Source organism: Aulonocara stuartgranti (assembly GCF_965226115.1).
Source record: "Aulonocara stuartgranti genome assembly, chromosome: 8".
NCBI classification, from domain to species: Eukaryota; Metazoa; Chordata; class Actinopteri; order Cichliformes; family Cichlidae; genus Aulonocara; species Aulonocara stuartgranti.
This window is the reverse complement of record NC_138959.1, coordinates 20,785,035-20,803,313: the sequence shown is the minus strand read 5'-3', so window position 1 is coordinate 20,803,313 and position 18,279 is coordinate 20,785,035. Positions and strand designations below refer to the sequence as shown.

General features: G+C 42.8%; 1 protein-coding gene across 1 annotated transcript in view; it reads right to left on the bottom strand.

Moving 5' to 3' along the window:
* fam20cb (FAM20C golgi associated secretory pathway kinase b) overlaps positions 1-17,877 on the bottom strand; it is a 57,284-nt gene extending 39,407 nt beyond the window's left edge. The window contains exons 1-3 of the mRNA XM_082543843.1: positions 16,558-17,877; positions 16,195-16,370; positions 12,514-12,592 (exon numbers count right to left, since the gene is read on the bottom strand). Coding sequence (XP_082399969.1) covers positions 12,514-12,592; positions 16,195-16,370; positions 16,558-17,069 — 767 coding nt within the window. The 5' untranslated portion in view covers positions 17,070-17,877. The remainder of the gene's footprint in view (positions 1-12,513; positions 12,593-16,194; positions 16,371-16,557) is intronic.
* Positions 17,878-18,279: the final 402 nt, after the last annotated feature.

Sequence of the window (18,279 nt, the reverse complement as noted above, 5' to 3'; positions counted from 1 at the left end):
TGCTGTCATCACTTGTAAATTATGATCAGTTCTTAGACATCCATTCCTAAAAGGTGGAGAGAAAGACTCACAGTTCAGTATAGTTTTTTTCTCATTGCGATTCATGTTAGGCATCTATTCATGTTGAGACACGGGTGCTGTGTTTGACTTTTTAATCTTCCCATCTGAGACTGGCTGCTTCACTTGTATCTCAAGAAATGAGATAAATGCTGCAAAAAAAAAAAACAAAAAAACAGCCAAGGACCTTGCAGTGCTATAATTAAACCTGACAATCAGGAATGCTGAAAAGCAATGGTTGATCATGGTATTTTACCTCCTGCTTCATTACAGTCTAAAGGTGTTTTTTCCTGACACTAACTGCAGCTTACAAAAGGGATCAGTTCCTGCTGCCAGGACAGTGTGATGAGACAATGAGCTTTAATGGCTATTGAAGGCAAGAAAAAAAAAAGAAGGAAGATCACAGAAGAGGCCTTGAGCTCTGCTGCAAACCAGAGCGGAGCTCCAACAAACGATAAAACGTTGGAAACTTTGCTAAAACCAGAGCTGTCCTGCACCATGGCAGGAGAACAGATTAGGTTTGTTTCCCCCCTTCAGAATAAGTCCAGAAATAAAGACTCCTTCTCCTTTAATTAAAACGACTAGCAACGCTTTCACCAGTACCTTGGCTTTGTTCATCCTGAGCACACAGGCTCAACTAACTGGACCGAGGCATGCCGTGCCGCTCCTTAGAAGCGAAACTGCATCTAGGCCTATCGCTGTAAACAGTCCAAATGTGCAAAGACCAAATTGCGAGATGAGCTGAGCAAAAGGAAAAAAAACTGCAAGGACTGATCCTCAGACTCAAGCGTTTTCTCCACACGCTCCTACGCTGGTATAAACAGCACAGCAAGTAAATTAGTCCACGATTCTTGGCTGGAGTTAAAGGGACTGAAGTTAAGATTTATTTAAAGTCGCCCTTCTGCCAGAATTTCTGTCTTGACAAGATGACAGCTTTCTAAAACTCTGTCCAGTAAAAAATGAGATGTGAGGAAGTGTGACTTTTGTTTACAGGTCCTGCTTGATTTGTATCTTGCGTCCTGAAAGCAAACGAACAACGAATACAAGCGTGGAAGCTTTAACGTGGATTGGCCCACGGAAAGAGAAGCAAAATCAAACAAACAAAATCAAAGGTGCGAAAAGCTTCTCTGAAGTTTATGCTTTGCAGTCCCAGATTGTAAAAGCGCGTACTCGACTTTCTACCCAAGTCGAGTACACAATACCAAACACAGGACACATGACACTGACTCTCAGAAGACATTAAGGGCTCATTTCCAGCCACCCTCTGTGCCTCTGCTTCCAGCATCTGGCTCGCAGTAATAGCACCGTGGAGGGGCCGGACTCAGGCCAGATGAATCAATACCTGCTGCCATTGTCACATCAGCTGCTGAGGTGTACTGTGTCCAGACAGAGACAGAGTAAAGCCTGCCTCTGAGTGACAGTCCCTTCAAAGCAAAGAGACAAGATGACAGATGGTATCAAAGCCTGCTTTCCCATAGAAATACAGAGCAGGATCAGGTTTTCTGAGGAGTTTATGCCCGAGTAATTAACTGCTTTCTTCTTCAATGAGTTTATCAGTGATGAACCGCAATTGTGACAGTCGAAAAAAACTTGCTTTTGAGACCGCAGAAAAATGGCAGCGCAGCACGCATTTAAAATGCATGTCTGTGCGTGAGCATGTGCAGCTCTGGCGATTGCTCGAACACACATACACACGCACACAAAAGCACACAGATGGCAGAGGAATTTAGCCGAGGCTTTGATATGCAGATTGGATGCTGGCTTGTCATCTCTGCTGGCTGCAACACTGTGTTATCGTTTCTTCAGCACAACATTAAGGCTGATAACATTTACCTGAAGGGGGCAGTTGACTGATAATATCGTCAAGACATTCCTGCTCCTGGAAGGCCTGGGCAAATGCTACGTGGAACAGTATCGTAGAAGAGCCATGCTGTATGCACAGGGGCATGAGTAAAAACATACACACACAAACACACACAGACGCACACGGATCAGCACAAAAAGACAAAGAAATAGGAGCACACTTTTCTCCTTCTTGTCTCCTAGGCACCGACAGTATGAGTACTGTGACAGCTGGGACGCCTTCATGTCCAAAGTCATCAGAGGTGGCAGTAAAACTGTGACACACACATACACATACACAGACACACAGTGAGATTTCAATTGCAGCGACAGCAATGTATAGTGTGGAAGATGGGAGAAGAATGGATGCTGATGCTGGGACTGCTGAAAATTAACTGTAAATTACATAAAAGGAGTGAATGCCAGCGTCTAACAGACATGTCAATAGAATATGTTAGTGGAGGATAAAAAAGTATCTCAGGCTCACTAATACCTACATTCTACATACCGGTAAATCATGACGCCTGATTACTGTAGGTGGCAGAATGCCAGCAGTACATTAGTAGATTATTACAGTGGGACACTTGCTCATGTGCAGCTTCCTGCATCCCCGCTAGACTGTAGATTAGTTGCGTAAGCTTCTGCTGCTGAGTACTCATAGCAGGGTTGGCTATAGTGTAGCCTCTATGCTGTCTATGACATTGGCCTAAATTAAGAGATTATTTCAGAGGAGAGAGAGTTTATCCTTTAATTTTAATTATAGGGAATTTCACAGCAGATAAACTGAGTAATTAAATAGATTTAGTGGCATTATTTTTTTCTAAACTTCTTTTTATCACTGTTATTTTTTTCTTTTTGGGTTGATAAAACCAAAATATTTAAGGTGATTACTGATTACTCTCTACTTAAAGGTATGGGATTACTTATACAGTATCTACTATGTGCGTCTTCTATAGTCTGTACTTTTCCATTAGTATTAATATACGTGGTATACATAGAGTGGAAGTTCCAAGTTTGCAGTAGCAAATTACAGAGATTAGCTAAAATATTATGGATGCTATGATAATGAGTTCTTTTACAGCCTCTTACTGCCTCTAGGAAGTGGGTAAGTGGCAGCCAGGTGCTGTTAATCAAATGCAATTTAATAATTGATCAGCAAGTGACCACATCTGTAAAAGAAGTGGGTGTTGGTGGTTGCTGGTCTGAAGGACTCAGCTGTGTGTGTTACCACAATGCCACAGTTTTTCCAGGACTGGACGTCTCAACAAGATGTGAAGCATGGTGGTGGAGGGATGATGATTTGGGCTTGTTTAGCAGCCACAGCACCTGGATGCTTTGCAGTTTTTACGTCAACAATGAACTCCAAAGTATTCTAGAAATGTGAGGCCCTGTATGACAGCTAAAGCCTGGCCAGCACAATGAACCCAAGCACAGCTGCCAATCTACAACAGAATCGATGGAAAAGAAAAGGATCGGGGCATATCTCAAAAAAACTAAAGCAATGCTGCAGAGAAGAGCGGGTCAAAATTCCCCCTCAAAGACGTACAAGACTTCTAAAGTCACACAGAAAATGATTACTTCATGTTAGTGCTGCTGAAGGTGCTTTTACAAGTTACTGGCTCATAGGCTGTACTTAGTCATATGAAAAGGAAGTTTTTCACAGCACTCTATGCAGTGATGTGAACATTTTCTTTTTCATATGACTGCATTTCATTCGTTCAGCTGTTGTGTTTAATTTACCATTAATGTCATCGTAAGTGGTAACTATAACCTTAGATTTGGTGAAGGCCAAAGTTGTTCCTGTTCCTATTCTTCCCGGGGTTAGGGGTAAGGTTAGGGTTAGGGTTGGCACTCAAAGAGTTAATGTTTATCAGAAGGGTTGTGAGGGTGAGTTGCTGAGTTAATCATTCATACTGTGGTAGGACAGGGACAGGAATATGAAGACTGCTGCTCTGCTCATTGTAAAAAAAAAGTACATTTCAATCTGCCAAGCTGATATTTATCAAGAATTCCAGACAAAATGAAATATGATTGCATTTAATTAGCGGTAACTGCGGTATGTAATTTGAGAAGGTATAGTTAGATTACTTGTACCTGCTGCACTGGCTTTGTGTAATTAAAATGAAAAAACAAGTGACTGAAAACTAAGTCAGTTAACTGGAAATATTTTAGATGACTTAATAAGCACTCCAATGTAACTGTAATCAAAGTGCTGGTATACTTTCTGCTGACTGAAATAAACTGGGGAAGTGGGACCGGTGTACAGATTTTGGAGGGTTATTCATCAATAAGAATAAAAGCTGAAGGGGATGATTTTTCCCATGGAGTTAATTTTGTAGCCTCAATGAGCCAATAATGTTGAATAAAAAGCTCTTAACGTAAGCTATTGCTTTGCTTATATGCTTATATAAAGGAAGGGAAACTGAGTACATTCTTAGTGTTTCAGGGGTTATAAAAATAAAATAAAAAGCAGTGATTTACTGGAACCAGGCCGCAGCTGAACAGCACAGTGTGCATCACTGCCCCGCGGCACTACCTTGTCCAATATCGATCATTTCAGCCACGCTTCACTCTAGCAACAAAAAAAATCAAAAGTTCAAACATTTTTTTTTCAGGGCGTTCTGTCGACTGCCTCGTCTCAGACTACATCTGTTTTGTGATCGGCACTGTACTAATGCACCCAATCTTCTCCCTTCCCCTTATTCACCTCGGGACAACTGCAGGTGAGTTATAACCTGGCATCCCTGGCAACACTGAAGAAGAGTGAGATTATATTTGTAAGACTCCATGGCATCAGGGTGAATTACACCAAATTAGTTTTAGTCAGATTATTCCCATCTCGCTACATGTAGCAGTCAGACTAACACATTTAGTGGAAAACACAGAGCAGCTGCGTGATCCTGGCGCACAAGCAGCCCACAGTGTGTCACGGTCTCAGTGGGGAAGACAGAAAGGGGGTCAGATTACTAAGCCTAAGGGTTTCATTTGATCGTATGAATCATTCCGCTGCAGCGTACACTCAGCTACTGCAAATTTCTTCTACAGCACATGCAGAAGACTGGTGTGTGCGTTGTCCCTGCTTTGCTGGCGCGAGCACCTCTTTTAAATTGAGCACTCGTACACACTTTAATTTCAGCTTCGGCAAAGGCTGCACAATAATACCCTGGTGAAACAATTATAGCACTGGGGAAACAGTCAAAATATTAGCCAGAGAGAGAGAGAGAGAGACAGAGAGAGAGCAGCGAAAGGCAGCGAGTGCTGCTAAATCACACATCGCACTGTGGCTATAATTTTAGATTATTTAACAATCAAACAGAACCAGCGGTAACGCACAAAATGAATAGGCCTCAGATATTTCATAAGGGCTTTTACAAGCGTTTATAATATTCTGCTAATATTCAGGAAGGCACGCGTGCCGCGATGCATTTACAGTAAAGCTCGGATTCTGAATACGCTTGAAGCTTGAATGTGTTATATAGGAAGCTGCCTGTGATCATAGAGCAGTAGAGATATGCAAGTGCTGATCACTTCTCCCGTGATATTCCCATTGTTGGTCATTTGTGCTCTCAAGCGTTATTTTTAGATGTATGTAAATTAAAAGTGTGTATTATGTGGAAATTCTGTACACTCACAGTTTCACTGCAGCACTCTGTATGTTACAGGGTTTAATTGCTATATATGCTGCATGCATTTCTTTTGCGCTACTGTACAAATATCTTATGCACAGTTAACTGCGGGCGCCAAAATATTGCGTTGCACCATTTCCAGACACGTTTCCCAGCAGTTTGGGGGTTAACGTGGAACTTTCAGCCCTGATGTTGCTTCTGTGCTGCTATGAATTTCCTCTGTTTCCAAACAGAGCTGCACTCATCATCCGCGCTCTGAATGACTTGTCCTCAGGCGCTTCATCCCTTTATTTCCTGACTCAAAGTCAAAGCACAGGCACAGAAGACCTTGTGAATACAATATCATACAGTAAACAAGAGCGCATGCACAAACAACCAAAAACCCGACTATAAGTCAAAATATATATAACAAAAATTGAGGGACAAATACAGAGCTTGGTCCGCGGAGGCGTTGTGTTTGCTTGGCACTGTCACAGTTTGAATACATGCTGGAACAATCGCTGAACTGTCCTGCTCCTTTTTTTCAGTCTTTGGTCATTTGCCTCTTTCAAGGACAAATCTGGGCAGCTTGCAGGACAAGGATAATAAGGACACATGCCCTTATTAAACAAAGCTCCTTCTATTTTATTCTTCCACCCTCCACAGCTTACGCACCTTGATGACACATCCTCCCCGCACACACAGGCAATTTCTCACTAATATTTCACATTTAACACAGACGTTTCCTGCGCGCTGTTATTTTGCGCTGCGGTCAATATGTTATCGACACAAACGAGGTGACGTGTGGCATCAGTCTCTTGTGTCCCCGGCGTGTCAATCAAAAATTACTCACGGACCCCGACTCGAGACAGATATAGATCTCTCGATGAGGAGGAGCAGCGGAAAGAGCGGATATCTCTTCGAGGAACACTGGAATTGATTTGCGTGCGACTGAGCCAACAGCCGGGCTGATTGACAAGCGATACAATTAAGTGGAAGCAAGAAGGAACGGAAGACCATCATTATATCAATCATCAGTCCTTCCCCCGCATCCCTTCGTCGATCATCTGCACTCATCATCTAATGGGCTTTGTGTGCTCTGAGACTAATTTCAGTGTAAATATTACAGTCACGTCTTTGCCGTTGACACTAGCACAAAGTCATGGTGACAGAAAGACAAAAGATAGGGGGAAAACACAAGAAGAGATGAAGATAAATAGAACAGAAGTGCTTGCTTTTGTTACCTAGTGCCTCAGGTTCAAAGTACAATCAAGCCCAGCAACAGCTGAACACACAAGTACTTGTACCAAAGGTCGCCCAGTCCATAGAGTATAACCTGCATACCTCTTTTTTAACTTCCACTAACAAGTACATGGACATTTGTGACAGGAAAAGGCATTATATGTATTACTGTTATTTGAACTTGAACGTAAGCTTTTGAAGGTACAAAATGTGTCATTGCTGGAGGGTTACTCCCAGTGAGACTGTTACCTTTTAAATGGACAATTTTTTGTTTTTTTGCCACCATGTACTACCAGTTCAGTCAACTGCAGTCTTTTTTTGCAGTTTCTGACCAGAACAGCTGTGATTAGTGATCCTTTGGAACTAATGTGAGATATTACAGAGCAGGACTTCACAGCTGCCAGTCCATCAAAGACAGAAAAAAAAGTGTTAAATTATCAGGGAACACAGGCATCCCGAGTGGTTTTTGGATTCATACAAACCCGGGTTGAACATGAAGTTAAAAAAATAAATCACAGTTTTCTGCTACCTGTTGGTGAGCCCCAAGGGCCTATCTGAGCTTGTCTTTGATGTAATACTGCTGCAGAAGCTGAAAATGTGATTTGTATACATGGTAATGGTAAATAGCAAAAGTCAGTTTTTGCAGTGTTTTGATCAAACGTGTGGATGGGAGGCTTTTCTGATATTAAAGTATCCTACGTTTCACGCAAAGGTGAGCTGAGCTAGGCTTGAGCATGGATGGATGGTTTGATGGTAAAAATGGACGATATCAAAGTTTACTGTAGTATTAAGTATAGCTCACAGTTACCATTCATTATTATTAGCTCAAAGCAGCTCATTTTGCCATTTAGACTATTTTTCAAGATTCTAGATCCTTTAAATATCACGTAATCCTACTCAAACAGGTCAGCTACACTTAACATACTAGCATTGTTTGGCTTGTTCGTGCTGTTGGCTGTGAATTGAAAACAATATAATGTTTTTATAGGTGCATAAATGCTAAAAGCAAATCATTTTATCCTGTTGCTATGTAGTTGCTTGGCAACGTGATGATTTCTAATACAGATTTAGAACCTTCAGGGGCCTAAAATGTACCTGTGTGCCACACTTTGGTTAAAAGATGTCATTTCATATATAAAACGACAGTGCAAAATGACTCAACCAGTCCTGGTGGAGAGGTTATCATCTCATATGCAGAAGCTTTTGTGGATGACTCTACCACAGTGCCACAGAAATGCAGTCCATTGTTTTGTTCAAGGCCAGCACGGCTGTAAAACATAAATAATAATAATGATAATGATGATGATAATAACAATAATAATAATAATAATAATTAAAAGAAAAAACAGCTCACTGGTTACTGGTTGATGTTAACTGTTAGACAACTTGGCACAATCTCCACAAACCTCCAACTTACAAGTGCAAAAGACACACCAAAAGTCTGTCTTTGTACCTCTTTGGAGGTTTGAATTTTATGTGTTTGAGGTCATTTTTCATCTATTTGCAGGTACCTCCATCATCTAATGATCATTTTGTGTTTCTTTGCTGTCATTTAGCATCTGTTTGTGCTCAAATGCATCTTTTTAAGGCTTTTTTGCTTTTGCTGATGTTTTGCATCTAGAAATGGTTTGCAGTAATTGTTGGAATGGTTTTGCATATAATACAAAACCAGTGTGACTATGTCTCATTTTGCTTTGTTCTACCTGTGAGGTGTTTATTCTTGGTTTTAAAAATTCTGATTTTAAAAACCACTTTACAGGAACCCTACAACATAACATACGATATAACCTTATGTGCTCCTCCTGGGAGCTGTAACTACACGTCGGTTTGAGGAATGCGATTAGCCTGTTCAGCACCCTCGATTCCTCCTGTACATTTCCAGCTACTTTTTTTGCTTCAGTTTTTTTAATTTATCAGTGAGAGAAAAACAATCAGATCTCGGGATGAGAAATAATAATCATAGGTTCAATATAAGGACTCGCAAATTTCCTGAAATGAGATGTTAAGAATATTGGAATGGGGAATGTCCAAAAAAGCAGAAAAACTCGAGTCATAATTATATGTGCACCCCAAAACATTACCACAACAAAAGGGAGGGAATAAAGTCCTAGCATGTTATTTTTTCCTATCAGCTTCCATTGCATGTAAAACAACAGGACATAACGCACTAATTAACACATAAAGCACCAGGACAAGCATAAATGTAGGCAATTGCCTACGATGTAATCACTTACATAGGCTACACTGTAGACTCTAGAAAGATTCCCTATGAGTCTCAGGACCACAGGACCAGCTTTTGGCTCCTCATCCAACTTGAAAAGGTTTTTTTCTTTCTTTTTTTGCCGCACTAAAGGCAGAAATTGTGAAATTGCTGTAAATCAATGTTCTTTCAGTCCAGACCACAGACATAACGAAAGCAGAGGATGACAAAGATGATAATTGAGCTTACTCATCCAGCTGAATGGTGCTCAGGTTACAATGCAGTTGTTGTTACAGACATTGCACAAAGATGTTTTCATCTGTCTGCTTAAGCAACACAGGGCTGGGCATCAGCTGGGATTTTAGCCACATCCCGTGAAGCCTCTTCGATCCTCCAAGAGAGCACAGACTTAACAAATATTGCAAAATAACCCTGGAGTTAGATTAGACTAGTTAAGACTGGGTTTATTTCATGTCTGGAAAGCTGGACCACAGACAGCAGATTTAATGGTCTGATTCATCCTTATTGCATCAGTACAGACAGATACTGTAGGCCACTTTGTGGTGACCCAGTACAGCAAGAAGCTAAATAAATATCTGCCACATTCAAGTACACACTGAGGCGTACTTTGCTTCTCCAAATGCATAAAGAAATACTGACCGTGGCATCTGATATTGACTCTAACTGAGGGGAAAAACAGGGGAAAGAATACCTAAAGGATCGATACAGAAGGCCTGTTAATGGATTTCTGCATTTCTGCTGTTCAGTAAAGAGAGAAAAACACACGGCAGACAGTGTTGCATGCACAGAGGAGGAGAATGATGGAGAATACTAAAAGTGAGAAAGAGACAGAAGAGCTGATAACCATATAGAGAGGAGGAGCGAGAGTGCAGTTTTACACAGATATGGATGGTTGGAGGGTCGATCGTTACCCCATACACTGCATGCATGCCTGCCTGCCTTTCGCTGCCTGATTGCCTGGCACACATTTGCATTAGAGCTGAGAGGAGTCGAGCAGAAGCGCGCAGCCAGAGAAGTCTTTGATCTCTCAGCCTCTGTCTCTTTGATGCACCGTGTGGAAACACACCAGCAGATTTGGGAACGACGGGATGATGTTGAGTGTTAAGTGGATGTGTGTGTGGGTTTTTTTTGAGTGTCTGTGTGTGTCATGTGTGATCTCTGTGAGGGAAATGGTGTACATAGCTGGAATGACTGTGCAAATCTGTCAAGAACTTGATTGCAGCCCAAATGAGCACACACACACACACGTACATGTCTGCATGGGTTGCCCTATTTTGTTAAGGACAAGTGCATTCAAGTTGGAGGAAATGAAATAGCTCCCCTTTGTTCCTGCCGTTCTTCAGGATTATCAAACATCACAGCGGCTCCGACAGCCACGAGTGTCAAGCAGCAGATTTACATCCAACACCATCGGCCCGTGCTTTTCTCGGAAAATGTCATTTCACATTTTGCGCCTGGGTTCAAATTCGAGGCAGTGCACCGAGATAATCTGTGGATTTGGACTCCGTGCATGTATTGACAACGCTCTCTCCCCACGTCTCTTCATCTGTCTCTCCTTCCCCAATCCGCCCCACCTCACCTCCCTAGACTCTCTCTCATCCTTTGCCTCCTCTCTCCTCATTCTTATCTCTGCTTTTCCCCCGCCTGTCAAGGATGATTTCAGGCTTGTTGCGTCTGGCCTGACTTTGTGGGGTGCGACCGAAACAGTAATTACAACAGTCTCTGAATAGCTTTTCCTCCCTCCCTCCTACCTATCATCCGCGGGCTTAACCCCGCTCTCCAAACTGACATGCAGGGGCCAGAAAAACAGCCCGCGTAGAGAACCATTAACCCACAATTAAATCACAATCACAACAGCAAAGGACGGGTGACATTTAAATCCATCAATTGATGTGGAATTAGGAGCACTCTTCACAAGATGCATTCTCTTCTAAATATGATGGTGCAGACAAAGGAAAAGTGAATTAATAAAATATTTCACAGTATGTGGGCCAAAGGGGGCAGCTGGGAACCACTGGGTAGACATTTACAGGTTAGGCCAAAGGGGTTTAAAATTGTCTGCACAGGTAAATACAGGTTACTGTAGTTCACTGATTCACAAGTGGAATAAGATTAAAAACAGAAATGAGGCAAAGAACAGAGGCTTTGTGGCTGAACCATAAGGCTCACAGGAATTGTGGCACCACTTCACATGGGCATGAAAGCCCATCGCCTTCAGTTTTATGATAGAAATATAAATATCTTCACATATAACCTGTTGGGTAGGTCCAAGCTTACAGTTTGGAGGTTAATGATGTCATTTTTAGCATGTTAGCTGACTTTTTCTACAAAAGAACCTAAGGAATAAATCTATGGAAAGTACTGCTTCAAGACCGGCCTTGCTCTCAAGAACCAGTGAAGACGGAAAAGTGGCAGCTTATAACTTTATCACCACCCTTAAACTTGCTACTGGTATTAGTCTTGGAACAAATTGAAAAAAAGTTCTGACCTAATGAAGAAAGAAGGTTATCAAAGTAATTAAAGCTCATCATCAAAGAGAGGGGAGTGTCTGTACCCGCTTCATGGAGAAGGTAATGTGCACTTCAGTCCAAGAAGAAAAGAAGATGTCATGCAAACATCCAAAATATCCATCACGCTTTCTCTTACACGAATCATGACAGTAGGTTCTGTGGCAATTCAGTTAGTAGTTAGTACAAAAAAATTGACCTGCTGGTGTACTTTAGTGTGGATTTGTCATCTGGGAGCCATGGATGTTAGTAGTAGTCTTAGTATTTACAATTGCCTTGTTTAACCTTTGCTCTGGACCAAAGTTTGATCAAAAGGTGAACCAACCAACATTGCCACCCCTACAGCCATGATCCCGATCCCTACCTCGATCTTGCCAACAATCACCAACAATCTATTAAGATGAAATAGTCTAGACAGGCAAATATCAGCAACAATACATTTCTACTGGATTATGATAAGCTGGATCAACGGTGTCTGCTTACATGTGGATCACATGCTGAGAACAAGATAGGGGCATTTAGCTCGAGTAGATGGTGCGATAATATCTGGACACGGAAAACTAATCAGATGGAATCAGTAACAAAATGTCTCAGGCTGAGAGCCGAAGGCCTCCAACATGGCCACTGAAGAATGTGATGTGTCATCCTAAAGCTGCGAGAGGTGAAATGCCTATTCAACATTTGGCTCTGACACAGCAGAATGATGTCGGCCTTCAATCTAATATCAAGGTTGTGCTGAAATGAAAGCAATTTGATATTGCCAGAAAGGAGAATGAGGAAATGAGATTGATGTTGTGAGGAGAATGGGTAGGTGGTGAGATGCGGAAAAAAAGGAAGTGAGCCAAGGCAGAAAGCTGCACAGTTCGTGTTTTATGCTGAAATGGCACTCAAGCTTTAATACCATATGAAGAAGGTCGTTTTTTTGTTTGGTTTTTATTTTCTTAAAGAGAGCAGGGTCAACGCTGCTTCATGTGTGGTCGAGCAGGAGAAATGTAAGGTTAGCAGGAACGCACATCTCAAAATGAGAAACAAAACTTACTTCATGGGTTTGAATAGTGCCTGTCCGTAGTTCTGGAAGGTCATGATGAGCTTCAGCTGAGTGCCTCCAGATTTCATTGCTGTTGGAGTCAAACAGACAAGGTCGCTATTAACTTCAACTGATATTAGCTACACATGTTTTGCGGGTATGTTGAAGAAATGAGTCCTGCCCTGAGATAAACTGACCCACTGTATATCGGTTTTAGTTAAATCAAAAATTTCTCCCATTAAATTTCTGAATCATACCTTCTTGCTACTGTTTCTAAGTTTCTTTCTAAAATTTATAGCCCACATATTATTTATTAATGTTGTTTGCACTACTTTCTCGCACAATCTCACTCTTACTTTTTACTCTTTTTTTAACTTAACTTCACTTTTATTTTTTATTTTGGTTTTTAATAATCATTGTTGTGTATAAATAATTTTTTTTCAGGTATCTCACAGTATAAAAGCGCTCATTAAATGCCTGTGCACATGTATGGCTAGTAACACTAGCCATACATGTGTATTAATGCAATTCCTTAACAGCAACAGACTTTGCACCCTTTGTTCTCATACATCATAAATTTGAAGTATGTTCTGCTTACATTTAGCAAACCTGTAGATGGATTAGGCATGATCTTGTTTTAAATGGGAATGATTTGATTTACACTTGAGCGACATCTCACAGCACAGCAGAAACATCAATCTCCTCTGCTATTTAAGTGAAGAGCCCCGCTGCATATGTAAGCTCATACACGAGTGGTGGCAATGTGTCTTTTCTAAGCCAGTTATGTTTGTGTGTTTGAACTCCAAAAAGACAGAGAGCTGATGTCACAGTGTTTGTTTGATGGCAAAGGATAGCGAGAGGGTGAAGGACACCCAGTGCGCATCCAGCGCTCGTTGCTCCTCTGCTGTTTACTCCCTCCCCAGTATTCTCCTGGGGGTCTGTCCCTCTGTTGCTGTTTCTGTGTGTGTGTGTGTGTGTGTGTGTGTGTGTGTGTGTGTGTGTGTGTGTGTGTCTTTGTGTTTTTTTATTCATCCTTCCATCTTTCATGTTCTCTCCCTTTTTGAACACGATAATGCAGTCTAAAGGCCCTCATGGGACTAGCTGGTGCCAGAATGACAGCAGAAAACCAAACTGAAATTCACCAAAAAAGAAAGGGAGCAGAGATGACAGAGTGCCCGTTATTTCCTACACACTGATCGACTGGAGGCTGTTTTTCGGTGGCGCGTTGCCAAAGAACGACCTCCTCTATCAATGTGTTCATTTATGTTTACATACATGAATCATGACGACAAGCAGACTGTTTACAGAAAAATAGAGGCAGAAAGATCAGTGTCCATCTGCCCCCCCCCACCTGCTGCTGTGCAAAGCTGTGTGTGTGTGCTTATGCGGACATTTGGGATATCTCAAATAATGGATACCCCTGACTGTAGTCGCTAGGAACTCATGCATGCAAGGGGCCATGAAAATAATGTTTCAGCTTCCACTCTCAGCGAGCAAACCGTATTCACCGAGCCTGCCGTGTTGCAAAGCGTTTACCTGTGTCTCTGCTCGGGCTGTGAGCTTACAGGTTCATCCTATCAGCTTCGATATTGTCCTCTTTTCCATGCTCGATCTTCATATAATACATCTAAGATCTCCTATGCCGAATTTGAGATAATAGATGACTACTGTTGGCTTCTATTGGTAGCCTGCCTGAGGCCTGTGCTAAGACTCTGTAATTACTGAGCCACCATGTATTCAGCTGGCAAGAGATGCTGAGAACTGCTTCCGCTATCCACCCAGGCCGACAGACAGAAAGCAAGAGGAAGAAAAATCTGAGAAAATTAGAGAGCGTCTTGACTAGAACAACAGAAAAGAAGGATATTCCTCTGCTAGTTATGCTGCATGAAGGCTAGTTTCATAAGTATACAGCATCCCCAACAATTTTTTAATCTTTGCTGCAGACCACTTAGATTTTAGTCACTGGCAGAAAAACCTGAAATCTGGGAATCTACCTTTTTTCAGCGAGCTAATGATAGGAGACCTTAGGTCAACAAGCACTCTTGGAATGAGGAAGCTAGACTGAGCCAAGCAGGAACAAAAAAAAAAAAAAAAAAAAACAGAGAAAGAAGGTAAAAAGAAAGATTTAGGTTCAGTATAGGCAGATGACGCAACACATTATCACCTCTATCAGGTATCTACTGACACTTTCTTCAAGTATTTGGGGGTTCTCTGCCGCTTGCTAGGTTTATGGCCCACCTGCCAATCAAATAAAAAGTCGGAGTTTGATTTGATTCAAACGGCAGTGTAGCTGTGTGATTTGCATCGAGACCAGGTGTTCTCTCGGGCTTGATGTATTCCACTGCGACGCTTTTGTGGAAATACATGAGAAGAGACCGGGGTGTTATATTATACCTTCAGCCTTGTGAGGCGGGAGCGTGCGAGCTGATCGGATTCAGCGCCCACAGCTCGCTTCCATCTTCATGCACGCTTGTGTGTACAACTTTGAGATCGAGGAGCACGCTTCGCAGTCAGTTAGCAGCCCCTCCTCACAACCGCCGGCCCAACTTGGGCTGCTTACGCGAGCGTGCAGAGGAAATTTGTTTTGTGCGGCTTGCTGTATTTTGGGCCTCGCCGATGAAATAATTTTAGATACAGTCGTCCCTTTTTCCGCTTCAGGTGGTGTTAAACAGTTGTTCACATAATAACTCCACCCAGTAGTGTAGAGGGAATCAGAGCTGAGCATTACAGAGCTGTCAGTTCAACAGGCTCAGCATGCAGCGACTGAAAAGTGATGATCAATAAAAGGCACTTCAGTCACAACTAGGCTTCGTTTTTATCCCAGCAAGTAGCCTTGAAGCTTTATCTGCTCCTGTAAGATTATTTTCTATCCACTGTGATCATGATTTTGGATTTCCAAAACTTAAACATGTATAATAGAAGTCCAGAGGATCATCACGCATACACTTAAATAAAAATTTCTTGCTTAAATAGGGTTATTTAGGTTAAAGCTCTGTAAATGTTTGTGGAAAGACATCAGCATCGGTCGATGTTGGCCTTCTTAACCTGAAAGGAAAAGAGTTTTCTTGATTCTTAACATATCATTTTTTGTGCTAGCTTAACTTAGAAAGGAAGGACTTAAAAACTGTACTTATAATTTTCTCACCAGCAATATCGGCATCTGTTGTGTTTGCTTATCGCCATTGGCCACACTAGTTAAGCCATTTAATAACAGGTCATTATTTTAAAATGCCAGGAAAGAGGAGAACTGTGTAAACTGTAATTAAAAATGAGACATGTTTGTGATGATTGGGTGAGCTGACCCAGTCATCACAAGCGATATCTTTATTGGATTGCACAGGTTTTAAACCATGAGCACAACAATCGGTATCTGTGTCCATCAGTAGACACTGGCCTATCAGCCAGTTCTGAAGTAAGACACCGCACTCCCTATAATCTCGTTTTAGCGGTTCACCAAATGACACCGGAAAGGTGGCTGAGCTCTTTCACCTTCAGCTGCAAAATGCACAGATTTAATCCACACACGCTGCAGTGACGCATGTCAGCCCAAAATAAGTGAGAAACGTTTTCTGCAGTGTCAACATGGTGTCTTCAGACCAAATGTAATTTTGACCCTCCATCTGTTCACTGAAGCCCACCTGCTGGTTTTTGTTTCGATCAAGCTGCCCCCCTGTGCTGACTTATATGACTCACCCACGCTGGTGATCCTCTGGGTAGCCAGGTCCTTCAGAAGAGCATCGATGACCGGGTTGTGTCTGGAGTACAACTCGTATCGATTAATCCCAATGTGGAAGCGGAGCCAGTTGGGGTAGGAATCGGCTGTCAGTTCCCCAGTCTGGCTGAACTCGTCTATGTTGCTCTCCCCAGCCCTGGAGAGAAGAAGAGGGACAAGGAGAGAACAGAGAGGTAGAGATTGTTATTATTAGTATTCCTGTTACTTGTAATGTTATTACTTTATTATTGCACATGACTGAACTTTACTGTAATGTTCAAAGAAATTATGAAATATTTATTTGTAGGTTTTGTTGCATTAAAGTTTGGCTTTAAACACTTTACCATGCCTGATCCTCCGCTGCTTTGGGGTCAAATCTAATGTCCGTGTTGACGTTGAACAGCGTGTCCTCGTCTGTCAAAGGCGGCAACGACGTTTTATATAAAGGATGGTCATACAGAGCTGACAGCCTTGAACCTTTAGCCGGCACGTTCTTGTCAACCCCGGCGTCCTGCATGAACTGCCTCTTCCTGTCACCACGTTGTCCGTGATGGTCAAGTCTCCTGAAAGCTTGGGATTTATCTCCTGCAACCGGGACCCTCTCCAGGGAGTGCAGGGAAACATTTGAGCTGGGCTCGTTGCTGAAGTCCTGGAGGATCCGCAGACTGTGTTTGTTAGGCCAACCCTGCTTGCCCCAGCTCTTTGGCTCCTCGCTCGGCGTGTGCGAGCAGGAGCAGCCGGTGCTGCCGTGCCTCTCCAGCTTTGGTAACAAGTCTATCATGATGTGCATGGAGCATGCAATTAGGAACACCATGAGGATCAAAACCCGGAATTTGCGCAGGAGAATCATCTTCATGGTCTCCCTTTTGAGTAGATGTGAGTACTTACTGCAAATGATCAGCACGCAGATGAACAGGCTGACTACATCGCTGATGATGTTTATCAGACTGGACGCCAATCTAATGAAATACACATTAAACACGTAGGACCCATCTTCGCTTGCCGTCTTGAGTAAAGGATTCAGTGTTCAGCCTTTGTATTTTCAACATCAGAGTCCTGCTTGTGGGTTTTAGGCGAGATCCCCGAAGCGCCAAACCATCCGCACGAGTCCAGGTAAAACAGGTCGAGTCGCTTCAGACCAACGGTCGATTTGCTCAAGCCTCATCCTCTTCGCACTGGCCCCGGTCTCCTTTCCTTGTCCGCCAGTAAAATTATCAGAGGGAATGCAGGCTACAAGACGAGTGAAGCAGCCGGGACAAGAAGAGAAAACGATCCGTTAAACGTCGGTGCCCGAGAGGTCCGACAGCGCGCATCGATCTCACCGACCAGCCTGCGCAAGGAAGAGTGGCCTGGGTTAGCCGGGACGTCAGCCCGGAACAGACACACGAGAAGTGCAGCTCTTCACATTTAAGTGTTGTTTCTGGGGGAAAGTCCCCGGGAAGTAGTCGACGTGTTTACTCCAATTCACCTATAAGCGATCCGGGATGCGTAATTCTGCCACATCGAGAGCCGTCAAACCACCAGAGGCGAGCCAAAGGAGTAAGGTAACAGGAGACCGAAATCTCCCTCCCTCCCGGGGCCGGGCAACCTTTAGGAGTACAGCGGGACAAGAGATCGCACCTCTTGTAGAATGTGTGAATCTGTGTGGGTGTGTTAAATATGATGATGAAGCCGAAGCTAGATCCTGCCTTTGCGCAGCGTCACAGTGCACAGATTGGCTGAGGAGAGAGAGAGAGAGAGAGGGTGAGGGAGGGAGGGAGGGAGGGAGAGCGAGAGAAGGGGGGAGGACAGTGAGACCATGTGAAGCATATAACTGCTTGTCTGTATTCCTCTTGGAATAAATCCTCATTGCACATCCCGGCTGCGCAAGAAGAGGGCGTCTTTCTCCTGGCCAATATCCAGGCTGGCTCACACGCAGCAGCAAAGTATTTTATTTTATTTATTTATTTATCTTTAAATCTGAAATTCATCTGCTGGAATCTCTCTGAAATGTCTCCTCCGAGACGGCACTCAATCCATCGATAATACATTAGACAGGCCTATTAGACCGCTCATCAGTCTGAGGA